A 26436-nucleotide genomic window follows, 5' to 3' on the forward strand; every position below is an offset into this window, starting at 1 on the left:
TATAAAATATATATGATAATGATTTTAAAACTGTGTTTTTCTCTGTCAGAAAGAAAACTTATATAGTAGTTGATCATATCCCATCATCTTCACTGAATCCACCTTCTTTCTTCTTTTCTTGACTGAATAACGTTCTCCTCTAGTCTGATCAATCAGTCAAGAAATTGATCTATTTTAAGAGTAAAACGTGCTGATAGATGGAGAAGAGTATAGAATGAATGTTCCTATTTGAACATCAAGCTCACAATAATATTGAAGAAATTTCTGTGATCCATGTAGAAGTGTCTGTAGTAGCATGCAGAAACGCATCTTGATGAGTATCATTAATATGCAATAATTAAAGAGCACCTAGTGTAGCAATCGTAGCAACTTCTGACAGCGTGGTCTGAAGTTGCTACTACTTGTTACGTTCACTCAGAGCATTCATTTAAACTGAAGTGTCTGAAATCAGTATTTCATGTAAATTCATTTGTATGGTTATTTGCAGCAAGTTAAAACACAGAACATGGAAAACAAAACATATGTACTGTTTGTAAGAATGAGAAGTAGTGCTTTATAGCAGAGGGAGGAGGCAGGGGAGATGGTAAGTCCTTCCACGGGCTTTAGTGTTCCTAGCAAAAAGAGGACGCAACTGTGGCTGTAATTATTCCTGGCTAAAACTTGCTTGCCTAACTGTTATTCATGTCAGTGTTGCCTTTCTCGTTTAAGCAGTCCCATTGAAATTAACAGGAATGTTTAGGAAAGTAAGCATGGCAAGCAGAGATCCACTCAGCCCTTGCTCTATAAAGGTGTATGTCTAGTGAGCAGCAAGAGACGTTGCTGGCTGGCGGAGCTGACGACTTAATCCTGGCAGCCCAGGATTTAAACTTGGATCCTGTTTGAGGAAAATGTTGGCTTACACTTCTGCATAGAAGTCATATGGTAACTCTTTATTTGTATATACTGTTGAGACATCTGCCAAAACTGTTGAAGTAACAGACAATGTTTTCTGTGCCCAGGGATTTACTGATGGAGATTTGTCAAAAATTCAGTTTGGAGGAGCTAATGTCTCAGGATTTCAGATAGTTGACTATGATGATCCTCTGGTGTCAAAATTTATACAACGTTGGTCAACATTGGAGGAAAAAGAATATCCTGGTGCACACACTAGTACAATTAAGGTATGTCTTACATTTGTTTTAACCATGACAGATATACAGAAATTGAGGGAATTGGAATAGAAAGACAAGAGACAGAGAAGGCCCTTTGAAATCAGCTGTGCCAACACAATTTTATATTTCTCTGGGCTACTTCTAACATTGTCTATCATAGGACTGGTTGAGCAAAGATGCTGCACTGTCAGAAATGTTCAAGACAACTTTATTTTTTCTTGTGTGACTGTAAATCTGTGCCTGACAGCTTGTTAGGTAATTGTTTTGGATGTGATGATATATTAAGTATCTACTGACTTTTTTTAGTTTTTCTCTTCTCTGTGTTACGGAAAGTTTTAAAGACAAATATGTAGTCATGTGTAGGCTTCCAGGGAGCACAGATCTAGCACTGTGTGATATAACATAATCTCCCAAAGAAATGGCAAGACAGTTGCTTTGAGACAGATGCCTAAATCCTACAAAGACTTTTAAAATGAAATTATATGCCAGAGGTACAGAATCATGGTCTGATTTCAGGCCTGAGTGACACAAGGTGTGACACTGGGCAAGTGGTTAAACTTCCTTACCTCAGTTTTACCTCTGGATAAAACTAGGGTAATGGTACCTTCTTACCTTCTATGGCCATTATAAGGATCAGTTAGTGCTTGCAAGATGTTAAAAAGAATAAAGCAATTTTAATGCTAAATAATTTTTCTTTTAAGTAGTACAATCAAAAATTTTATTAAGAATGGGTATACTTAAATAACTCTAAAATGTATTAAGGCAAAAAGATAAATGGGAAATGTTCTAGGCATAACTTTGTGCTGTAGTTTGAATATGAAACATAGTCTTGATTTATAATGAGATAGATAAGAAGTTTCAGCAAGGAATGGAAGAACCATTTTTTAAATTCCTGGAACAAAAATTCTTTAAAGCACACAACCTTAATTTAAGTTAAAAAAAAAAAAAGTTTATAGGTTCCTTTTTTCTAAGGCCAAATGTGGGGGTGACTTAGTCAAAGTTAGGATTTTTCTTTGGTTATTTTTGTATTTTAAAATCCTTATAATAGAATAAGTGAATTTCTTATTTGAATTTGACAAAATAAACTAGAGTCTGTGTCATGCCTTTAGATACATTCATATTACATATGTTTCATGTATGTGATAAGTATGCCTCTCATTTAGGAAAAAGAGGTGTGGCTGTGGGTGTTTGTTACCATTCTTTTGTCTCTCTGATTCTTGAGTGCCCAAATCTACCTACCTACCTGCCTGCCTACCTACCTACCTACTAATGTTGCAGGATCCTAGTCTGGCAATAATAACAGTGAAATGCATGACTAAAATAAAAAAGTCTAACTGAAACCAAGATGCACTTTATTCTCATTGATGGAAAAATAAATCTGTGGGACACAGTGCTAAGGATTCTGGTACCTTCGGTGTTACTTACAGTAGGGGGAAAATTGCATGTAATAAGGTGAAGTGGCTGCAACGTTTTATTATAGCATTAAAATCTGTAACTTTATCACAAGCATTCACCGTATTTCTTTCATGATGGTTCCTTTCAAGTCTGCTAGAAATTGAAAGGGTTGAAGGAGACTATTTGGAATATCTAATATTTTTGAGGTTTATTTTGTTATGGATAGGAGAAATAAATTAATTGAAACATTTGTTTTCATTAATTTCATTAACTTAAAACACATTTTAAATTCAATTAAAAAGGCTCATCTGTCTTCCTTTATATATTGTCTGCTCAAGGAATATACAGGATGAACTGATATTTGGTCAAAGATTGAGACTTATGGTAATTTATAAATGCTAGAGGTATTGATGGGGGGAAAATGCGGATGTATATTTCAGTGGTTGGAGAGATCAGTTGTATCTGTTACTGTATTTTTCTGTGTAGCTTTCTGTCTTTTGCCCTTATACACGTATTACTTGTTGGTTTTGCCTGCCATTGCATGTAAGGACAGAGATATGTCACGTTTCATTCCCATCCTTGAGGGAGCTACAGGCAGAGCAGTCACAGAAATCATAGAAGCAGGACAAGAAAGGTCTTTGAGCAGTCAGTCACCCAGCCCGTCCTCTCTGCCTGAAAGCAGAATCGCCTATACTTGTGCAGTTCTTGTGTTTTCACAGCTTACCCAAGCATTCTCTTCAGAGCTTAAATAGTCTTGTTTTTTGCTTTTTGTCTAACCTAAATCAGCCTTTATATCACCTAGTCTGTTACTCCTTTATCTGTTTCTAATGGATATGAGGAAATTCTCCTTTTTAGCTGTCCTTCTATATTTGAAGATGGTTGCCGTATTTGTCCTTCCTTTCCTGCCTGCTAAACTAAATAATCATTTTTCCTTTGAATTTTCTACTCTCAGATCCAGTTCGTCATTTTGCTCTGGAACCTTTCTAATTGGTACCCATCTTCTTTGAAATGGCAGATTGGGTACTGCACTGCATCCAAGTGCTATGCTATAGAAATCGAAATAATGGCTTCATGTATCTCAAAGACAGTACTCCTTTCAGGGCTTCCTTTTGTGTTACTCGTTTGTTGGTTTGTTTTTTTTTTTCTTCTATTCTTTTTTTCCTCGCCATCATGACACTGTTGAAATATATTTATCATGAGTTACACACTAACATCCAGATATTTTTCTGCATTGCTTTTCTGTACTGCTGCAGATTTAGACAGTCTCATACAATATCTGTGCACTTGATCATTCCTTTAAATGTATGTGTATGATACAGGATTTTTCATCTATTCTTGTTGAATTGCATTCCTTACCTGTCCTTCCTGAACATTCTTCCTTCTTACATTAATATTCTAGCCGTGTTTGTTATCCTTTGCTTCTTGGAATAGTGTATAAACATCTAAGTTACTAAGCAGGTCTCTCGTTTGTCCCTTCTGTGGTCTTATTAATAACCTTTCTCCCCTTTTGGTTTGGAGGCAGTTGTCCAAATTGTCAGTGGTTATAAATGAGCTTTTGCCACTAGTTCCCGTGGAATATAGGAAGCTGTCACTGCAAATTCTGTATGAAATGGATAGGAAGACTAATAAAAGTCCTGTGTTATCAATACAGAAGTGAGATGAGGTTAATGAGTTAATGTTATCTCTGGGATTGCAAATGTTCTCTCATTGCAGGCAATAGCATTGCAACTGTGTTGTATTATCTTCCTTTTGTAATCCAAAAGGAAGTATACATTTATTTTACATTATAAAATGCAAGTTAATGGAATATGGCTGAGCTGACGTTACAAGACATATCACAACGTCAAAGTACAGTCCTGAAAATGGAGAAAGACACCGCATTCTAAGAAAAAGTGTATTTCAAAGGAACATGCTCTTCAAGAAAGAAAAACATTGTTGAAAACCTGTTTCACAGATGCCCAGAACAGGACCCAAATCAAATTGCTTTAAAAATGTATCTTCACAATTTATAAACTCTTAATTATAAGACATTGCAGTCTTAGGACATAAATGAGAAGAGACACTGATTTTATTTGTTGCTGCACTGTACCTGTACTGATAAAAACCACAAGATTTAAAGATGAAGCAGGACACTTAAAAATAGTGCTTTGCTGTCTTTTTACAAAAGGTCTTCTCATCTTCCAAAAGTAAAGCTGATATACTGTTTACCTCAGATTAAATTTAGAATATATCTGTTGTAACTGAGGGTGTTATCAGTCTGCATGCAATTCTAGAAGAGCTAATAATGTGTAGATCTTAAAACATACCACTGGGCATCCTGGCGGATTTCTTTGTTGAGTAGCAAAACAAAAGCCACATTTAATTTTATAAAGGTCTAAAAATAACAAGTTGAAATCCCCTTTTGATCCATTATTGTGCATTTACAAATACACGGGGCTTTCTGAACCTCAGCGTTGTGTCAGGCTCTTATGTCTAAGGCAAACTTCTTGCTGTTGTGGAAGGACGCTGAAGGACAACACATCTAATCACATGTAACTGCTCCAACTTCCTAAGCTGGTTAACCCATTTTGTTTGGGGGCAGCTTTTGGCCTAATTTCAGGAAGAAGCTCAATTCGTACCTCTTGAATACTAGTTAGACATGGTAAATTGTATTAGGTTTGCATGGCAAGGTTTTGGTAGCAGGGGGGCTACAGGGGTGGCCTCTGTGAGAAGCTGCTAGAAGCCTCCCCTATGTTGGATAGAGCCAATGCCAGCCAGCTCCAAGATGAACCCACCACTGGCCAAGGCCGAGTCCATCAGCGATGGTGGTAGTGCCTCTGTGAGAACATATTTAAGGGAGAAAAAAACCTGTGCAACAGCAGCTGGAGAGAGGAGTGAGAATATGTGAGAGAAACAGCTCTGCAGACAACAGCATCAGTGAAGGAGGGGGAGGAGGTGCTGCTGGCGCCAGAGCAGAGATGCCCCTGCACAGGCTTCCTAGAGAGGTGGTTGATCCCCCAAGCCTGTCAGTGTTTAAGAAGCATTTAGACAATGCCCTTAGGAACATGCTTTAACTTGGTCAGCCTTGAATTGATCAGGCAGTGGGGCTAGATCGTTGTAGATCCCTTCCAACTGAAATAGTCTAGTCTATTCTGTAAGCCATGATACTCTGTGACGAGCTTTTCTAAGAGCAACCTTAGGCTCGGTGTGTGCAAGAAGTATCTGAGACAACTTGTGAATGATATATACAGAAACTGCGTGCAGCATGCAGAAAAGAATTCAGGGCTGCCTGAGTGGAAGACATAAAGCAACTCAGTCTCGTAGAGAATACCATTGTGTTGGAAGATGGTAACAACCCTGCTACTCGCTGCATCTGTTTCTGATGGCTTAAACTGCTTCATGCTGGTACATTATGTTTCAGATGATCAGAATTCATATGACTTCATAATCGCTCCCCCCCCCCCCAAACAATCAGTGCATAGCTAAGATAACAAAAATAAAGATTCTTTTTACCTTCTGTTGTGGTTTAACCCTGGTTGGCAGCCAGGACCGCATAGCTGCTTGTGCAGTTCTCCCCTGTCCCCCCGAAGGACAGGGAGAAGAGGGAGGAAAGGGAAAGGGAAAGGGAAAGGGAAAGGGAAAGGGAAAAGGAAAGGGAAAAAAAATCAGGGGTTGAGATAAAGACAGTTTAATAGAAACAGTAACAGAAAAAAAATAACAATAATAATGGCACATGTCACTCTCACTGCCCAGTGAATCGGCACCGTCCCGAGCAGTGATCGTGGATTCCCACCTCCTGGCGAACACCCATTTATATACTGAGCATGACATCTGTGGTATGGAATATTCCACTGTTCTGTCTAAGCTCCTTCTCAGCTTCTATGGGAAGCTGAAAAGAGGCCTTGAAAAAGTATAAACCTCACCTGGCAACAACTAAACCAATATGCATTATTGGCATTCCTTTCATACCAAATCTGGAACACAGCAGCTACTAGAAAGAAAATTACCTGTGTCCCAGCTCAAACCAGGACACTTTCTGATTTTGCCTTTAGTATTTTCACATTTTCAAGTCTCTTTTTTTATAGCCAGGTCATCTAGTCTTTTACAAAATTATTATGAAATCTTTTTTCTTTTTTTCAAAGATAATGTGATTCTAGAATTTGAAGTGTTTGTGTAGTACCAAACAGTGTGGTCTTTATGATAAAATTGCAAAAGTTAAAACCTGCCAATCTTAAACTGTAAGTCAGGAAGAATGAAGCTTGTAATTGAAAGCTGCTGGTTTAATGCTACTGGTGCTGATTAACATCAAGGATGGAATACAGAGAACATGCAGACAAATCAGGAACAAAGAAAACAATGAAAACATTTCTTCAAACTGGAAATTCAGAAAGCATTTGGTCTAGATACAGATGACTAAGCAAAAGCGTACAGTTACTGAATTAGACAATACCTTCATTTTGGGGCATGCCTCTTATGATTGTAGTGTGTTGGAAAATGGTTTTATAATACGAGGCATTTTAATAAGAGTTATAAGTGAAATTCTGTTGCACCTGCTACACTTTTAATGGAAAAATGTGATTTGATTATGCCTGAATTCAAGTAGATTATAATTGATATATAAATGCAAATTTTTAAATTTAGTTAATTTCAGTATTTATTATGTGATTTAATCAAGAACTGAGCTGGAGTCAATTTATCTTTTTAAGTGTCCTTGTAAAACTGTAGATTTGTGAGATTTTTCTGCCTATGTTTTCTAGTCCTTGTGTATTGGTTTCCTGGTCATAGAACATATACATCTAGGAGTTGACATTCTAGCTACCTGGTTTCATTGGGCTTTCGAATCCCAGTATTCAATCTCCTCTACTTGCAAAAATATATATGAAGAACATAGGTGTAAAAAATTGCAGTGTTAAACTCCATGCTTCTTTTTAATAGCTTAAGACTCTTTTGCATAAGTAATCACTCATTGCAGCATAGTTGGTTTGTTTGGTTTGTTTGGCGTTTTTTTTAAGAAAATTCAATTAAAAAATAGAACATTTATTGAAAGCAGTGGGTGGTTTGAGGCAGTATCTGTAGATTTGTCTCAGCCATACAAAGGGCCTATTGACCCAGCTCCTTCGATCCTGCAAGTAAAAGTGGCTGAGCTGTGCTAAAGGAAAGTATTTGCCAGACTTCAGAAAACTATAGAGCCAAGCCTTGATATCCCTATGCAGCTTTGTTTCTTTGAATTTGAATCCACTCATTCTTAGTAATTATAAGTGTTTAAGGATCTTCAGCCAACAAAGTTCAATGGATTCCTCCTGCCTGTTTTCCCAGGAACTCTTTATCACTGTTTTCAACCAGCAATTCACCTGAATATGGTTGATATGAACAGAAGAAAGCTACTATTCTTTCATGCTCCATGTGCTCAGCAAGATCAGGCATGCCTCTGGCCTCACCAAGGTCAATGTCTTTTAGGACAGGAGAGCTTAATGGAGAAACAGGGATAAGAGGAGAAGGGGGAATGATACACAAAGCTGACAGTAGTAGGAGGAGGGATGTGTCATTCAAAAAAGGGGTCAGCAAAGTGGAAAGAGCCTGTTGGGATGTAAGTGAAAGGCACGGAAGAGTGGTGGCAACTCAGAGCTGGAGGGGCATCTATGGCCAGATGTTTCTTGGGTCGGGGGAATAGGGGTGGAGGGAAAGCATGGAGGATCACTAAAAGATCGTTTAGTATGGCTTTATTTAATAGAATAATAAAAAATTCCAATCTAAAGATTCCTCATAGGAAATTCCAATTGAGAATCATGTCTGTTGCAGTGTTGTTCAGCTTCTAGGGTAAATAATTTATTTCCATTAATCTGTGTAGGACTTTCTGTTGACTCTGAGTAAAAATAATATAGCTGAAGAGCCTAATGGAATGTTCAGGTTCTTATCGTTCATATGGTATCAGTCATTTTATAAAACCGAATGATCTGATCTCTGATCTCTCTTCTACCCTTTTAATTAATTGCACCAACCATTAATTATTCTAGAAGAAAATGATCTGGAATACATTTTTATGATCATCTCAATAACTTTCTCTTGGTTAAAAGCTCAACTCAAGGATATTTACCATAGTTAATGCTTGGATGGCCATTTTTATCATAAAAAGAGTAGTGATTGAAGACTGTATTTCAGTAAATATTTTAGTAAATGAGCATTTTAAAATTTGTATCTGCTCTAAGTTACATATGCTTACTGATTTACGACTAACATAAATTTTTGAAGAGGAAGTGACTTTTGTGATAAAACATAGGAATTTAAAGAGACTTAAGTGTATTTTTAGGGTAAAGCAGTAAAAAAAAAACAAACCAACAAACAAAAAAAAACCAACCCCCAAAACCCCTACAAAACAATAAACGATGAACCCCCCTCACAAAAAAAAACCCCAACAAACAAATGCCACTTTAAACATTCATACTAGCTCTTTCAAATCCATTTCTTCAGAGAAGTCTTTTTGCCTTCCTATTTATACCTTTTGTTCTCATCCTCTGCTTTAATTTTTCCTTCTTGGTCTATTTTCACTATTATAACCATAGGCTTCAGTTTTTGCTGCTAGATCCTGCTGATCTTTAACACTGTGAAGCCTTTCTCGAGCTTACCCTTGAAGAAAAAGGTTTTAACGTATTCACATAGTGACGATTAAAAAGGTATATGGTCTTGTGTTTTACAGTAAATTAAAGATGATTTTACCATCAGTGGCATTGCTGTTTTGCAAGTGCATTCCGTTTAAAGTTAGAGGTAAAATCACACAAATAATTGTAAAATCTTATTTATTTTTTAGTATGTATATTTTCTGCAGTGGCATGGATTGGAAGACAACAGCATCTTTTTTCATAAGTAAAATGCTTTGGATTCAAATCCAAGTAATGGGTTTTAAATTTTTGTCAAGCTCTGTGTGTTTTTTGGTTATATAAAGTTCACCAGGAATAAGCTTTAGGTTTGAGAACTAGGGGGGTTTAAAAAGCTTCTAGAATGTTGTGGTTTGGGCTGGAAAAGAATAGGGCAAGAATTAATAGACTTTTTAAGGAACTTAATAAAAGGAAGTGAGTTTAGATAGTAAACTTTCCAGCCATTGAGTAATGACTGGAGATTTTGAGAACCTCCACAGTTTGAGGTTCAAAGAAGTTGGTACACAAATGTAGTGAATGTACAATTTACATTTGTACATATACAATAGGTGATAGTTACTACATGCCAATAGTTTAGAGCTGTTTCTGCCTTTACTGTAAGGAGAGATTAGATGTCCTGATTTATTTTTAATTACTTAGGATTTTTCAGAGGGAGAAGGAAAGGTATAAGATAGAGAAAAAAGATACAGTGTGAAGATTTGCATTAAAAACTACTGTATTCCTTTCAAGATCTTGTTTTAATACATGATAGTTATTTGTTCTCATTAAGAAGTGTTTAACGGAAAGATATATTTGTATTGCAGCATAGTGTGATAGATGTAGGAAAAAAAGGCTACAGCTGTGGATTTTTTTAATTGTTTTTTGGTTGTGTTTTTTTTTTTTTGATACTAGCATAAAAACTGCCATGTTGTTTTTAATGTCATTGCGTAGGAGAACACTTTGCAGAGTTTGTCTGCTTTAGTATTTCATTGACTTTAAATTGCTTATACATGATTATTGGAGCAACAATAAAATAAAAGCCTTGTCCAGCAGTACATTGTAGTATAGCGTTGTAGCTCTCTGAGTGAACAATATTGAGTCATCTCACCAGTCGTATGCTTTACATCCATTGGGCACGATCAACAAAAGCTGAGACAAAACAATATGGTGGACCCAGAGTAAATGGCAGGATGCTTCTGAAAGCCCATCCTTCTGTGGGCACGGATGGCTTAGTTGAGACAAAGGTCAAAGGATTTCTGAGGTTGTCTGACATAGCGGAGCTCTTTCTCTGTAATGCATTTTCAGAAAATAAAGGGGGCACAATGTTAGGCTAATTTGACCTTCTGAGTAACGGAAGGGATAAATTCCCACACAACTTCTCTATTAACACTCCTGAACGTAAGACATGCATGCTGACTTCTTGTTCTTTTGAATGGAAAAAAGTTTGGAACTTTGGTAGATCCAAATGCCAGTGCCATTAAGAAGACCTGGCATTGTTCTGCTTCCTTCTGGAAGACAGAAGGTTCACTTAGTTGCTAAGACTTTTTGCCCAGATCCATAATTTTTTTCTTCTCTGATGTCTTTCTGATGTTTCAAAGAAACATCAGTAGCATTAGCTCTTCTCTTTGGACATTGCATTAAATCTAATGGAAGACCAAAGTACTTTAAAACCTCTGTCCTCAGTGTAAAATAAAAAAAAAAAAAAAAAAAATAGCATGTACAAAAAGCATGTACCTGCACCCTTTTTTGTGCTGAATTGGCACCTCTGATGACTGAAGAGTGTTCTTCTGAGTTGGAAGTAATCTTGGGGGAGGAATTACAGTCCAGGAATCTCCTTCCTATTAGAGTAGTAGGTGAAATAGGTAGAAAGGCCAAGCACCTTGGGGTTCATGAATCTTGTGATCTTTGCTATATTCTGTTTTAAAAAGGGTGAAAGAAGGTCACTTTCCCCTATAAATATCCTCCAGCAGTAGTGTTAGGATAATTCAAGTGCCCCAGTCTGCTGGATGTGCTATGAGCATGTCTTTCAAATAGGAGTTAGACTTCCAGGGACATAGGCTTATGCAGGTGCCGAGCTGCTGGGCTAGAAGCCAAAGCTGTCCTGGATGTACCCAGAAAGCAGCCATTCTAAACCAAACAAGGAGATAGATACCTAAAGAACATAAACACATCACAAAATCAGCAGGTTTTCTGGATAGCAGTTTTGGACCTGAACACTTAAATTTTTCTAAGGGGACAGATTGCTTAAGGCTTTCTTTGCATCTGATCTTCTACCCAAAACATTGTGGCATTTCGGAGCAAAAATACCTATTTGTTTAGCTGTTCTGTGCACACAGAACGCTGGAATTGCATTTAAATAAAGGCTGTCATCAAAATGTAAGTTGATCTGACAACCTCTGGAAAGAAGATTTAATAAAGATAGTCATATTTGTTAAGGTAAATAGGGCTTGATCTCTAACACTGTCTTTACTGAGAATAATTAAAAAAAAAATTTAAAGACCTGGTAATTTTACATTTTATTCATTTCTCTTCCCCTTTCAGTCAGGAACAGGATTGTTACAAAAAAATTACAGTCAGCTGATATTTCCAAATATCTTGCATATATAAGCAATTATTTTCAGCTGGAAGCAAGTCTGTTTTAAAGGCTGACTTTTTTCACAAGAGCTCCATTCTAAGGTAAAGATCAAAGAAGAGGAGGCAAGCTTTCAGTCCCCAGTGTTCGAAACATGCCCATAGGTAATGGAGATGCTCCTGTACGTAAAGCCCATTTGCCATTTGAATGGCAACCAGCCCGACATGCAGCTTCATGCAGACCCCGTTCGTGCCAATGCCTGCACAGACCACAATTGGGCAAATGGGCGATTTACAATGATAATTATGTGTACAATATTTGACAGTGTCTCTTACTTCGATTGAAAGTAACTATTTGCCTTCCCATGCTCTGTCATGACATATGCAAGGTATCACAAGAGTTCCTGAAGGAGATAGCCATTTCCTATCCGTTAGTGAATTTTCCACTAACTCTTTCGTCTGTCAGGCCACTTTCAAGTGTTTTCCAAAGTTTGTGTAATACTATTCGTTTCAAAATAGCCCCCGGATACGTTAATTAAAGAAAGACCCTTAAGAAATAGGTGCCCAAGTTGCATTAGTTTAACTACACTGGAAGTCACAGGAGGTAGTTGCCCAGTTCCTTTACTGGTTCTTGACAAGTAACTGTCTCTCATTCCTTTTGCTTGAGGTTTTATATAGGTATATACCTATTTTTATATATAAAAACATAGGAATGCTTCTATGTCTATATACCAGTCTCTAGCAGTTACTTCTGAACTTGCAAACAATTTGATACTGTTTTGTGAATGTTTTGACCAAAAAGTGCAATTATTGTACAAAGCACTATGAAAAGGCAATTCTGTTTTTGTAGTATGTACTAGCATTCAAGTAGGGAAATACTTATTTATGGGAAAAAGGCACAAAATTCAGATGAGAGATTTTATTGAATATAATTGTTGAAGGAAGATAAAGCTGTGACCAGTATTAACACAAGACATCATTTGATATCCCAATTTAGTCTGTGTATAGTTTAGCAAAGTATTACAAACAGCGTGATAAAATGTGCGGAGAACCATTGGAAAAAAATTTGCTAGTATAGAGTTGTAAGCTGAACATTTAATATACTTGCAAGCTGTAAGGACGCACAGTTTGTGTCTTTACTGCCTTTGATGTATATTTGTTGGTATTTAAGTATATTGAAATTGTTTAAATATAAGGAAAAATGCTGAACATTTGCTTATACCCATTGATTCTACCCACTTACTCTTGTGATGAAGAACATTTCCTATATTACCTCTCTTTGAATCTTACCTCTCTCCAGGGAGAAATATTTGCATTTGGTTTTGGACCTGCTTTCTCTTAACCTCTGTTAGTGACAGTGTCCCTTCTCCTGCTGTCCCAATAGCAGCCCCCCATACCTGGTGAGGAACCTTCTTCTGTGCCTGTTTCAGATTGATTTCAGCCTTCTTGAAGGCTGCATATGCCATTCTAACTAAGATCTCCCTAGTGTCTTGTACACTAGCACTGTGTTCTTTGACTTGGCTGGTACAGTCTCTGCCCAAAATATCCTATTATTTTGTTTGTCTTTCTCATTGTTGTGTTAGATTAGGGCTGAATGGCTAGTTCATAGTCCCCTTGAGTGGTTTTAATTTGTTTTTAGTGTGTCTACAGTGTAGACATATGTATCTAAGCTTATCACCCTGGACACCACCAGTAGTCTCAGAAGCCGCTGGAGATCAAATTAATGGAATCTAAGGCACAATTCATTTAATCTTAAAGAAGGTGTCTAACAGGTCAAATGAATCACACCTTAAAATGCTTATTTCTCGTCTCTGGCTGTAAAAAAACCACCTAGTATGTCAAGGGTAGCTTTAGACGTTGAAGCTACCCAAATAGAGAGAAAAAATCTGACTTCTTGTGATTCAGAATACTTTTTTTTTTTTTTTTTTTTTTTTGCGTTTGTGTCTTCACATTTTCATTTCTAATTCTCAAGTATATTCTTTTAATGTTATATTTTAAATCTCTAAGCCAATCTCAACTTTGTCTTCAGCACAAGGACAGGCATTGAGTTAAACTGAGAACTAACAGGCTAACAATAGAATCATAGAATCATAGGGTTGGAAGGGACCTCTGGAGATCATCTAGTCCAACCCCCCTGCCAGAGCAGGGACACCTTAGAGCAGGTTGCACAGGAACGCATCCAGGTGGGTTTTGAATGTCTCCAGAGATGGAGACTCCACCACCTCCCTGGGCAGCCTGTTCCAGTGCTCTGCCACCCTCAAGGTAAAGAAGTTCCTCCTCATGTTTAGGTGGAACTTCCTATACTCAAATTTGTGCCCGTTACCTCTTGTCCTGTCACTGGGCACCACCGAAAAGAGCCTGGCCCCATCCTCCTGGCACCCACCCTTTAAGTATTTATAAGCATGGATCAGGTCCCCCCTCAACCGGCTATTTTCCAGACTAAAGAGACCCAATTCCCTCAGTCTTTCTTCATAAGAGAGGTGTTCCTGTCCCCTAATCATCTTGGTAGCCCTAATAGATCTTTTTATAGTATCTTTCAGTTTTAAAATATATGCATAAAATAATCGTGTGCTTCTGAGGGTGTCTTCTGCGATTTCATTTTCAGAAGATTCAGTTACTCATTGTGCAAAATAGGAGACTGGAATGTTTAGTTAAGGATTTCTAGTATCTTCTGAATTACTGGAAAACAGCTAAAGTTACAAAAGTCAACATCTTGCTAGTTTTTCTTTGACAGCACATGATTAATATCCTCTGCTTAGTCTGGAATGACTGTTTTGTCTTTACTTTTCAAATTCATCTTCGCAATTGCAGCTTACAAATTTTATTAAGGTCTATAGTACATTTTGAATTTAAGTTGAATGACATCACATATGGACCTTGTGTTTTCTCTACTTGGCAACTAGGGCATTTATTTAGAGAGGGAGAATTCTTTTCAGATGACATACATGCAATCCATGTTTCATAGAAAATAACATCCTTAGGCTCTTCAGTACATTATGATTTATATTATCAGCTTAGTATTATCATAGTTCTAGAATTATGAGAAGCAAGATTTTTTTTTGCGTATTCTTTGCAATGCTTTAATTAATATGGGTGGTTCTGTAGGAACTATAGGATAGTACCCATACCATTTTGTATTAAAGTTGCTGATTTTATCATGTGAAATTGAAAGGAACAGGAATGAAGTTAGATTTACACTGCTGTAAAAGTAGTAGGCTGTAAGACCCCATCCCTCTTCCACGGAACAATATTCCAAATAATGCTCCCACTTACTCTAATAGTGCAGATCAGAACATGGATGAATCTCCAGTATAAAACAAAGTGAATCGAGACAAGATTAATGCATCCTTTAACTTACGTCGATTTTATGTATTACGGAGACACACAGACCACACACAGACACCACTCTGCATGAGCCTGTTATCTGTCTGTCACTTCTTGTTTATGGTAATGAGTTTGCTTTGGTTTAGTTTGTCAACTTTACTTCTACTCATTAAGTTATGGATAGTTTTAATGAGCTCCATGAAGGTTATTAGGAGCTGAAAATGTATGTAGAATAAAGCAGTAAGAAATGATGCATAGGCTGTTTGCTTTTATGATGTCTCTAACAACATGAAGGTATAAGATGCTTGTAAAATCTTTTGAGATCCTTAGATTAAAGATAACCTAAATTAAAGCATGTGGATTTTATATATGTGATGACATGACAGGTAAGTAGTATCGATAGGCCAAGCCCTACACAAACTGAATATATGACTCAGTTGTGAATATTCAGGCCAGTAATCATATACTATAGGGTTACTATTCTTGAGATAATACATTAAACATATCCCAATGATCAAATGAAATGTAGAATAACTGAATTAGATAGCACTATAACTTTTCAATTTCAAGCTCTTATTTTCTCTGCTATCCAAAGTATGTTTCAGTGGTTAATGACAGTGCTGTATCCACAGTTTCTCAAAACACTAGTGTGGTACAATATGTACTGCAAAGAGCTACACTTAAAGAAGTATTGCTAGTCAGTCCCAAAAAAGTGAGTCGGGGTCCTTTCTCTTCTCTCTGTTACCTTCTCCTTATCTGCAAATCCATGTCCACCACTTAATCACTGCTACTGCAGTAGTAAAAAGTAGTATCGGCTCCAGCCAGTCTTTCACTTCATTCTTCTGCTGTTCTGATCCCTGATTTCCATACAAGTCACTGAGAGAACTTTTGTGAGAAGATTCACATTAATCACCCAGTAAGCTTAAATATCTGAAAAAAAGAGTTCCACCTTCCTTTTCTTCCTCTCCAAGGTCTAACAGTTGCATACAAAAATGACCTCAATTCAGGAGCCTGCCTTGGTTACAATTACAAGAGCCTTCTGCATGACTTGAGCTAGCTAATTAAAATTCTCATTAAAGTCTGAGCCATTGAAGCAAAGAGCCAATATATCAGTTCTCTCCACTTTACAGTTTATATATTTTCAGCGTCTAATAGCCTTCATAGGGATCATTGCATTCATTCATAAGGCTGTAAGTAGGTATTTTCTGGCCCATATTTCCAAAAATGTCCCTTATACATGGCATAATTGCAATGTTCTGGACTCATAAAGCTCACCCAACGAAGTCCTCAGTGTACATGCACTGGTGGTCTCTCTTCAGTTAGTTAGTTAAGATGTATATTTTCCAGTCACTGAAGATACCTGCTTTTGACTGTTTAGCCCCAGCTTCTGATGCATGCGGGATTCTTCTCTGATGTCTCAAAAGTTGTAAGGCTCCTTCTGTTGTGTCAGATTAGGAACATGGGGCTCTTCCTTGCCTATATTGCTGAGGGGCACCACTTCTTCCAGACATCTCAGCACAAAACCTGTTTTTGTCTGGTGTTGACAAGGTATTGCATACCTGGAAATAGCTACCGCTAAGTTGTTATATTAAACAGATAAAGTTAAGCATATGTATATACAAATATATGTTGTTTGCTTTTATGTGTATCAGTGTGGGAGGAGATGTAGTCTAGAGGACTGTATATAAATGTGTCTCCGTGAAGAGTGTAATCAGAAGAACAATTTCTTGTTTGTAGATGCTAACTCCAGGTAAATAGTGGAAATTATTTCTTTTGTCCCCTTTCACCTCCATGGACTTCCAACCTTATCTGCACACAGAACTGTAACACAGTTGTAGTGAGAAAGGAGTGTGATTCACATTGAAAAGAGCTGTAAATCTTCAGTTTAGACTTCTTAGTGCTGCACCTAACCATTCTGATGGACAACACTTCATTAATATGCATAGATGCTCCTCAGAGAATAGTGACCTCCAAACTAAAGAAAAACTGGTCTGACTTCAGCTATATCTTACTGTCCTTTTTATTTTTAATATGTTTCTATGTTTAATGGATTAACGAGTGGATTGGAAGGTGTGGTGAAGCTGAAGCTGTTTTTTAATCAAATATTTTCACTTCTTTTCAGTATACATCTGCTCTGACCTATGATGCTGTTCAAGTGATGACAGAAGCTTTCCGTAATTTGCGTAAACAGAGGATTGAGATCTCCAGAAGAGGAAATGCTGGAGATTGTCTTGCAAATCCAGCTGTACCATGGGGTCATGGTGTAGAAATAGAAAGGGCATTGAAACAGGTAGCTTCCCTGGGGTGAATGCTGGGATGAGTCCATGTGTAAAATTCTCTATAAATACTTGAAAAGAACTTTCCAGTCTTCTAATGTGCCTGGATCTTGCTGGAAGTAATGTGGAAGTGAACTCCTGAGGAATGCTTCTCATACTAAGATAATATATTGCATATGAAAAAGAGTCTAAACTAAATGTTTTTAAAATATCAGTAATCATTTATGGAAATACAAAATGCATTTTCTAAAAAGAAACTTAATTCTACCACTTTCACCTTTGTCTGTATAGGTTCAGGTGGAAGGTCTGACAGGGAATATAAAGTTTGATCAGAATGGAAAGAGAATCAATTTTACAATAAACATCATGGAACTCAAAAGTACTGGTCCTCGGAAGGTAATTTGAATTGTCTTACAGTGTCTTTAAAGGTTTTACCGTGCTAAGCAACGGATTAAGGTAGGTAACGAAACATTATAGATTAATTAAAGTATGAGTTGTGATATTTACTCGTAGGTGTATCTGCAATGGTCTTGCAGAACAAAGTAAAAATAAATATTATTTCTTTCTAACAAATATGAGATTTTTTTCTGGTAAGTACTACATAAGAATATTTTACTTTCAGTTTTGTGGACTAAACTTCTTGCTTTCTGTTCTGAGTTGCTAAATGTGAGCCGGTGTTTGGGGAAATACGCTTCTGAATGACAAACGGTGAATACAGCTTTTCAGTGATGTTTCTTTAAATGTGATTATCTTTCTCCTCTAATTCCAAACCTTTCAGGAAAATCCAGTTTCTCATGTCTTCCTAATCTGGAGTATTTCATAACCCTTTTGATCGTACAGTGTGTGATGTTGATACTAAAACCTATGAAAATGTGAATGAAAATGGTATACCTGTATTAGGCAAATTAAGGTGAACAAATGTCATTAGTTCAATATTTTTACTATTTTTTATAGTCATTGAATACATAGCTAGAAATATTTACACTGGTAAATCTGTAGCTAAAATAGTTCTCTGTGAGCATAAATCGAGGGCATAGTAATAACATGCTTTACCTTCTCTGTGAAAGTTCATATTCACTGGTGTCTGTGCATCCTGTAAACTCTCTTTAGATTGGATATTGGAGTGAAGTGGACAAAATGGTTGTGAATCCTCTTGATGGCCCTCTTGGAAATGAATCTTCAGGACTAGAGAATAAGACTATTATTGTCACCACTATTTTGGTAATTAACCTCATATTTTGTCAAAAGGCAGTCTGTCCTACAGTGATTTGTTTCTCGTCATTATGTTAGTTTAAATATACTGTCTTTTTATTATTTGAGGTTGTGACCTGTTATATATTATGATACATAAATAAAATCTGAAATTAAGGAAATGTATGTGATTTGGTATTCAGTTTTGTTCTGTAGAAGAGAAACGGTCATTGACTGAACATCCTAGAAAGTTAAAATTTTTAGATCTGAAAATGGAAATTAAATACCTGCTTTCAAAGGAGAGTAACTTGTCTGAGAGGCAGAACCATAGCATTAGCTTTAGAGAAAGGAACTTACCAAACAGCAGAGAGACTTGTTCTTATGCTTCAGAAATGTAGCTGCTCTAGGTTGGTGAAGTGCAAAATATAACATGAGAAGATGTATTGTAGTTGTCTAGAAAATAACATTACATACTGTCATAGAACAGTATTTTTCTGTAAGTTACACAGCTTCTTTATCGGTTTGGACAAGTCAAAAACTAGCATAGGTATTTTACTGAATGCAGGAATAGTTCTGTAACAACTGAGGAAAGAGGAGATACATCACTTTAATATGACTTGTGACTCATCACCAGTTTTGCTGATGATAGAACTTTACTGCATAGTTATAGATATCTTACCTATTGTTTGTGTAGTAATTCAATAAAGATACAGCCTGGAGAGCCTGAAGTGTTTTCCCAGGGAGGGATGTGGTTGTGAAGTAGGAAGGGATTTTCTTGTGTTAAGACAGCAACAAAAGCCACTAAATACCTTTGCCTTCTTCCATCCAAACTGTGTGAGAGAAAGAAACTGATTTTGGAACTTACTTTTTCTTCTCTGAATGCCTAACTCCTGTTAACATTCATGGTCATTATTAACATACTGCTGGGAATCACTATACCTGTAAGTATTATTTATGTATAACTGCAGAATGCAGCTTTTAAATTTGTTAAGGACATGTCACATTAATAATTAACGTATACATGGCATGTATGATTCAGATGTTATCTTCTCTCTTCTTTTCACATGTAAAAGGAAACATACTAATCTGTGAAGTGCACAACAGATACATCTGTCTCTTTACCAAGTAGCTAAGGCAAGTTCTTTCTGTGCAGGAGTCCCCATACGTCATGATGAAGAAAAATCATGAAATGCTTGAAGGAAATGATCGATATGAGGGCTATTGTGTGGACTTAGCTACAGAAATTGCTAAACACTGTGGATTCAAATATAAGCTCACAATTGTTGGGGATGGCAAGTATGGGGCGAGGGATGCAGACACGAAAATCTGGAATGGGATGGTTGGAGAACTTGTTTATGGGGTAAGAAAATCTTTTCTAATAAAGCCATTAAAGATGACTGATGGAAGGAGTGGGATTTGGTTTAATTTTCTCTGTAGAGTGGAGGAAAATTATCTAATACTTTTGATAGAGAATTAGTAACTTGTATTGGCATGAAAAATTTGGAAGTAAAATATGGAATTAGATTTTAAATGCAAATGAAGTTGGAGGGAAGTGAGTGTGTATTTCATCCTTCTGACCAGGTGAAAGGCAATGTACTTTACTAACACTTTTAAATGTGATATACTTTTAAAAGGGCATGTGTAAGAAGGGAAACATGGAAAATGGTTATATGCGTATTCTTGAAATTCTCCATAGGATGTTCTTGGTGAAACAAATGTTGCCAGTGTCTCTGCTGTCCTATTTTCCATTTGTGAAACGCAATAGAAACTAAACCATTCTTTGCTCTGATCATTGTATTAGCTGTTACTTGCTTTTTTTCTTCCTTTACAGAAAGCCGATATTGCAATCGCTCCATTAACTATAACATTGGTGAGAGAAGAAGTGATTGACTTCTCAAAGCCCTTTATGAGCCTGGGAATATCAATAATGATCAAGAAGCCTCAGAAGTCCAAGCCAGGAGTGTTTTCATTTCTTGATCCGTTAGCATATGAAATCTGGATGTGCATTGTTTTTGCCTACATTGGGGTCAGTGTAGTTTTATTCCTGGTCAGCAGATTTAGCCCGTACGAGTGGCACACTGAGGAATTTGAAGATGGAAGAGAAACGCAAACTAATGAATCAACTAATGAATTTGGGATATTTAATAGTCTCTGGTTTTCCCTGGGTGCCTTTATGCAGCAAGGATGCGATATTTCGCCAAGGTTGGTTACTCGCCCATTTCAACTTTGTGCATTTTTGGTCTCGGCCATCTCAGCCAGAGGAGGTTCATGGTGCATATATTTTCACTCTCAGAAAGAAATTAATTGGTATGTTTTTGCCTCCCTAAAATCACAAAAGTCCTTGAAATAAAAGCAATTGTCTGTGACGTAGGGTCAAGATGTATTTGATCGATATTGTCTCAACGTCGATCATACGTTTGCCAAGTGAAGTTATATACACCGTGCAGAGACTGTAAAATGCATAAGGTTCAAGTCATTCCATGCCTTCTTGGAGGGGTACCGTGTTTTTGCTGCATATTCCCATTTTACAGTTGACAGTGCATATGGTTCACAACAACTGTAATGGGAAAAAAGGGTAACATACTAGTCACAAATGACACAGGCAGCACTTTCCCTCTAAAACTCACTACATATCATAACACAGTTATTAACCTGCTGTTTCTTTACAGGAGAGCCTTGAACTGAAATAAAAGTCATGTGATGGCTTTAATTTCATGTGAATAATTGTAAAACACTGCTGGTTTTCCATGGCTTAGTTTTAGAAGAGTCACAAAGGAGATCGCTAAAATGGGTGTGAAGGTCTGGTTTATAAATGCTTAATTCCTCATGGATTTTCACCTACTTTATTAGGGACAACTGTAAAGCACTTACGTTAATTCCTTTGCAGCTCATTAAATATTCTATTTCCCTGGTGCACAAGTGGTTCTAACCTTGATTCAGCAAAGTGGTAAGTAGGTAGGTAAATAACTACTTGCTGATTAAAGAAACTATAGTAAAAAGTGAAATAGGGCAACTGGGTTTAAGGAAATCAAATAGAAGATGTACCTAATTATACTAGGCAATTTAGCTTTCTTCTAAACATCCTAAAGTACGACGGGGAACGGGTTAGTTTTCAGTGAGTCTAGTGGTTAGCGTGCAAAATAAATCACACAAAGGGACCATTTCTTAGATATGTCATGCATCCCAAAAGGCAACAGCAGGTTTTCATGTTGTTCTGCTGCAGAAATAGCAGAGCATTTATTGTGTGAGAACTTTAGCTATTCTGTGTAAAGGCTGGGATTTCACAGGGAGATATGCCAACCTTTACGATGAAAGATGCAATGAATTTGTCACGTAACACAGTAAGAGTTGTATACAAGAAACAAGACAGTGAAGAGAGAGCAAATTGTTTCAGGTCATGAGAAGCTGTATTAATTTCAGTCCTGTGAGGTTTTTGTATCGATTACACACTTCGCAGGTTTAGTTGTCTGCAGAGTCCCCTATTAGCTACAAAATTATTTTTATTGAATCAAGGCCATAGTAGAATAACGATCGTTTTTTAAATTATTATTTTACTGGCTATTAAAGCATGACAATTCTTGTGCACAGTTTGATAACTTTTCAAAGGTAATGTAAGAATAGTGATAGTAAATGGTCATTGTAAAAAGGTGCATAAAACCTGAATCGTTTTGGAGATTCAAGATTTAGTTTCAGTGAAGTGTTTAACAGCACTTTATTTCATTGCAAACATTTTTGAGGAAAGGGATTAGTTTGTATATTATCTGTTTATTATAAAAATAGAAAATGGCTGAAAACGCCTTAGTTATTTTTGTTCTTGCACTAAAACTATTGCTATGGAATTTGAACTCCCCACAAATGAATCAGAGTAGATATGAAAACAAATATCTTCAGGCATCAGCAAAATATCTTTGTGAAGTTAAATTTTGCACTATTGCTGCTATCATTTGTCTAATAAAAATGGCAACCACTGTAAGAATTTTAGAGTAGACAAGTAACTAGGGCTTCCTGACTTTGAAATAGAAGGTGGTGCTGAGTAAGACTGGACCACCTGGAAACTGGTCTGCAGTAGCAATGTCCATGTTGCCATCAGGGGTATCACAGAAACAATAGAGTAGAACAGAATAGAATAATATATTATAAGGTAATGATAACTTACAGCAAAATTATCCTCATCTTTTGGGGAATGTGAATGTATCCTCAGTACTGCCATATAATACCTTTGTAAGTATGAAATGTGGCACAAAAATTTAGGTAGTTGTGCACAGAAATTGTTATTTTAATATTTAATGATCTGATGAATGAGGTGCTTGTAAAGTGTGGGTTCATACTAGCGTATAATTATCAATCCTTGAAACTTTTTGAAATGTACATAAAAAAAAAAATTATTTATTTAACTGGGATGGACCTTACAGGAAAATTTTGAATGCAAATGACACCCAGAAAAATTTTAATTGTAAAATGACATGTGGGAGCATAATGTCTGAATTGGCATTGAGCTTACTCTTTTTTTACAAAGTTGGTGGCAACTTTGCCACAGATCATGAGCTTTTGAAGATTATTATCATTTATAGAAGTGTCATCACAATATAAAATGCCATAAAATCAGCAGTTATTGAATATACATTTTCAGAGATTTTACCTTGCAAATACATATTTAGCATATAATTCAATCTTTTAATGGTAGAATTATTTTATACTCAGATGACCCCCCACGTCCAAATAAGTACATAATATTGTTTCAAAGGTGACAGAAAGCATATTTGCAGAATACCTCTCAATTTAGAAGGAACTTGTAATGATTTTTTTTCTGTGGTCCTTTTAAATAGCGTATTCTGGACCTTATCTGACAGGATTTTCGTGTAGTAGAGTGAATTGGTGAGTCTCTTGTAACATGGAATAAATCTTTTAATATCGGAATTATCACAGAGATTTTATACAATAGCACTTAGTAAAAATAATTTGTCCACAATTGGTTCTATATATTTTTGTTCCCAGTTTAGTAAATCAGCTTTACATAACTATCATGTTTAAATGTATATATATATGTCTCTATATACAAGTATTTTGTCAGAACTAGTTTGAAGTCTCATTCACAATACAGTAGACCGGGTGAGTGATCTCTAATTTGTTTACTTAATAGATAGAGGAGACACATCAAGACATACCTAAGCTACTGCAATGCCTTAGTACTAGACTTTCAACTACATGCACGTTTCTGCCAAATAATTAAGCATATCTGCAAAGATTATGTACTCCTTCCTATAATGTCTTGTTTGGAAACAAAGTAGTAAGTAATTTCAAAGTTAAAAAAAGTCAAGTTAGACAATAACGGCAAGATCAATATTTCTTTTCTGTTAGTTTTCTAGTATTGAAAATAATTGAATTTCTCTAGTTGTGTGCTCTATACTGTTTTATATATTTTCTTGAGTTCTCTTTTCTTCTCTCTTCTTGAGCAGGAGATGCAAAACAAAGATCCATAAGAGCCCACCTGCTGCAGTTAAAACCTTCAGATTGTTACTATTTAGAAATATACTTTCTTCGCCATTTTTCTGTGTTATCACTGATTGTTTCATGTTCAGTCCTCAGTTTGTTAAATGCTTGTATCTTTCAAAAGTTGTGTGCACTTTTTAGTTTATGGATATTCCCTGGGCCAGTTTTTATTGCAAATAATGCTATTTGTTTCTTAGTATAGATTGTCCACAGCAGCATAAGCCATCGTTTTGTGGAAAACAGTCTTTGTCTGAACGTCTTAGGAAAATAAGCAAGCTGGAGGCACTTAATTTTTAAGGGCATACTGGTTTATTTGAAAGCACTGTTTCACCGATTTTGTTTGATCCTCTTCATAATGTCACACAAATTCACTTCAGAGGGAACGACAAGCTTATGTGTTAAATATAGCACATTATGATGGGAGCAGTTTCTTTTCAGGGTGTTCCGAACTTTGAAGAACTGCTTCGCTAAATTCTCCCTAAAGTAAACTCTGAAGTCCTGATTTCGACAAAGTCCAGGAGATGTAGTGGAGTATGCCTTGATTTCCCATCAGATTAGTACTCAGAGCTGCGTCACGAGATAGATAGCCTGAAATGCTTCCCTGTAATATAATGCATCATTTGCATAAAAGTGATAACGTGTTCCTTTTTAGGACTTTCATTTCACTTTACAAATCCATTTCATACTTGTTATTAGATCCCTGTCTGGGCGCATTGTTGGAGGTGTGTGGTGGTTCTTTACCCTCATCATAATCTCATCCTACACGGCTAACTTAGCTGCCTTCCTGACGGTTGAGAGGATGGTGTCTCCCATTGAAAGTGCAGAGGATCTTTCCAAGCAAACAGAAATTGCTTACGGGACATTAGATTCTGGCTCCACTAAAGAGTTTTTTAGGGTAAGAATTTCTACTTTTTAGATTTCTGTTTCATTTTAAATAGGTCTTCACTCATGTAAATGTGTTTTCCCTAGGCTTTATAAAAGGTTGCTATAAAAATGTGCTGTGTGCAGCCTGACTTGCAAGTATAAGTGTTTTTGTGTATTCACTATCATTAAATTTTATTATTTGTATATAAATCTAAGGGTCATGTTATGAATGTGCAGAGCAAAAGTGACTAGAAGGAATTGCCTAAAAAATATTCCACTGTAAAGTAAAAAACAAGGTATGTTCAGACAAGGGAGTTGACGTCGCTCATCTAAGCTGTAAGACAGGAGCTAACAATTATAAATAAGGCTATTTAATAGCTGTGCTATATTTTAGGTATTTAGGGAACATGGGAAGGTGCACGGTCATGTTCTAATGAGTATTTCACAAGATTTTTCAAGCTTGCAGATGGGGAATGGGATACAACCTTGTTGGCTGCTGTAGTAAACCCATGCCTGCTTTTGAAAATGGTTACTATTTGTATTTGCATTACAGTAATGCCTTGGAAGCCTGTCAGTCCTCACCTTCTACCATTGTGTATTTTGGTTTAAAAAATGCATGAGACTTCCAATGTGCGAGTCTCAGGCTGCCCTTGAGACACCAGCTAACATGGTGAAATCCATCCAGCAAATAAGTGAGGCTGCTGGGAAAACCACTGTGACTCTTTTGCCTTGTCTGTGTGCTCTGTGTGTCTCTCCCTGTAAGATGGAAGTGGATCTGAAGTGCTACAAATACAAAAAACCTGTCCTTTTCATGGTTTTTCAGTGGATGATGATAGTGTTAGGTTTAAACAAAGTGTACTTTGAAATAGTTGTAAATACTACATTTACATTTCAAACTAGCCTGCCACGAAAGGGAAAAGTAACAAGTTCTCACAAATCTTTTTTTATGTACTGTATAGTTAAAGCAGTAACTGCTAGATTATGGTTTTCACTGGGTCCTGTAATGCATACGTAACTGGTAACATACTAAGTAGGAACCATACATGTTTCAACTGTAGAAAAGCATTATTTTCTGATTTTGATGATAGGTCCAGTAATAAAACCTGCTGCTGATTGCACTCTGTTGGCTAAACCAAAACTAACAGCAGGTGTGTAAGCTAGTAAAAATGAGATCGGGTTTGTGCTAAGAGTGTTTTGAAGCATTCAGAAGCATACAAGCACGTGTTTCCGGTTTTGTGAGCATAAAACTATTAGATCATGGCTATACTGGGGATTGAATGTGAACTAACAGTAGGTCAGTTTTTTTGAATAGTTTCTCTAGAGATTTTTAGGCTTTCTTTTAAAACAAAAAATGTTTGTATGTGCATGCATCAGTATATAGTTTTTCTCCTCCTAGCACACATATACATCTTTCCAGTTATGGTTTTACACAACTAGTATTTCCGGTGATTACCTGAGCATTAATAACTCACTTCTGTAACAATTGGGTGCAGTCTTTGTGAGAGCATATTCTTCACCTTTTGTTAAGTTAGCTTTGGCTCTGCACAAACAAGGCTATAAAGA

At 36.6% G+C, this 26436-nt stretch overlaps 1 protein-coding gene across 2 annotated transcripts in view; it reads left to right on the plus strand.

Annotated features, from left to right (window-relative positions):
• GRIA2 (glutamate ionotropic receptor AMPA type subunit 2) overlaps positions 1-26436 on the plus strand; it is a gene marked incomplete at both ends in the record, with an annotated part of 90217 nt that overhangs the window by 50787 nt on the left and 12994 nt on the right. For both annotated transcript variants that reach the window (XM_082482481.1, XM_082482482.1), the window contains 7 exons: positions 999-1160; positions 17175-17342; positions 17620-17724; positions 18439-18549; positions 19673-19879; positions 20351-20721; positions 24706-24904. In XM_082482481.1, coding sequence (XP_082338607.1) covers positions 999-1160; positions 17175-17342; positions 17620-17724; positions 18439-18549; positions 19673-19879; positions 20351-20721; positions 24706-24904 — 1323 coding nt within the window. The remainder of the gene's footprint in view (positions 1-998; positions 1161-17174; positions 17343-17619; positions 17725-18438; positions 18550-19672; positions 19880-20350; positions 20722-24705; positions 24905-26436) is intronic.

The sequence above is a fragment of the Vanellus vanellus genome (assembly GCF_965231255.1).
Source record: "Vanellus vanellus genome assembly, chromosome: 4".
Classification (NCBI taxonomy): Eukaryota; Metazoa; Chordata; class Aves; order Charadriiformes; family Charadriidae; genus Vanellus; species Vanellus vanellus.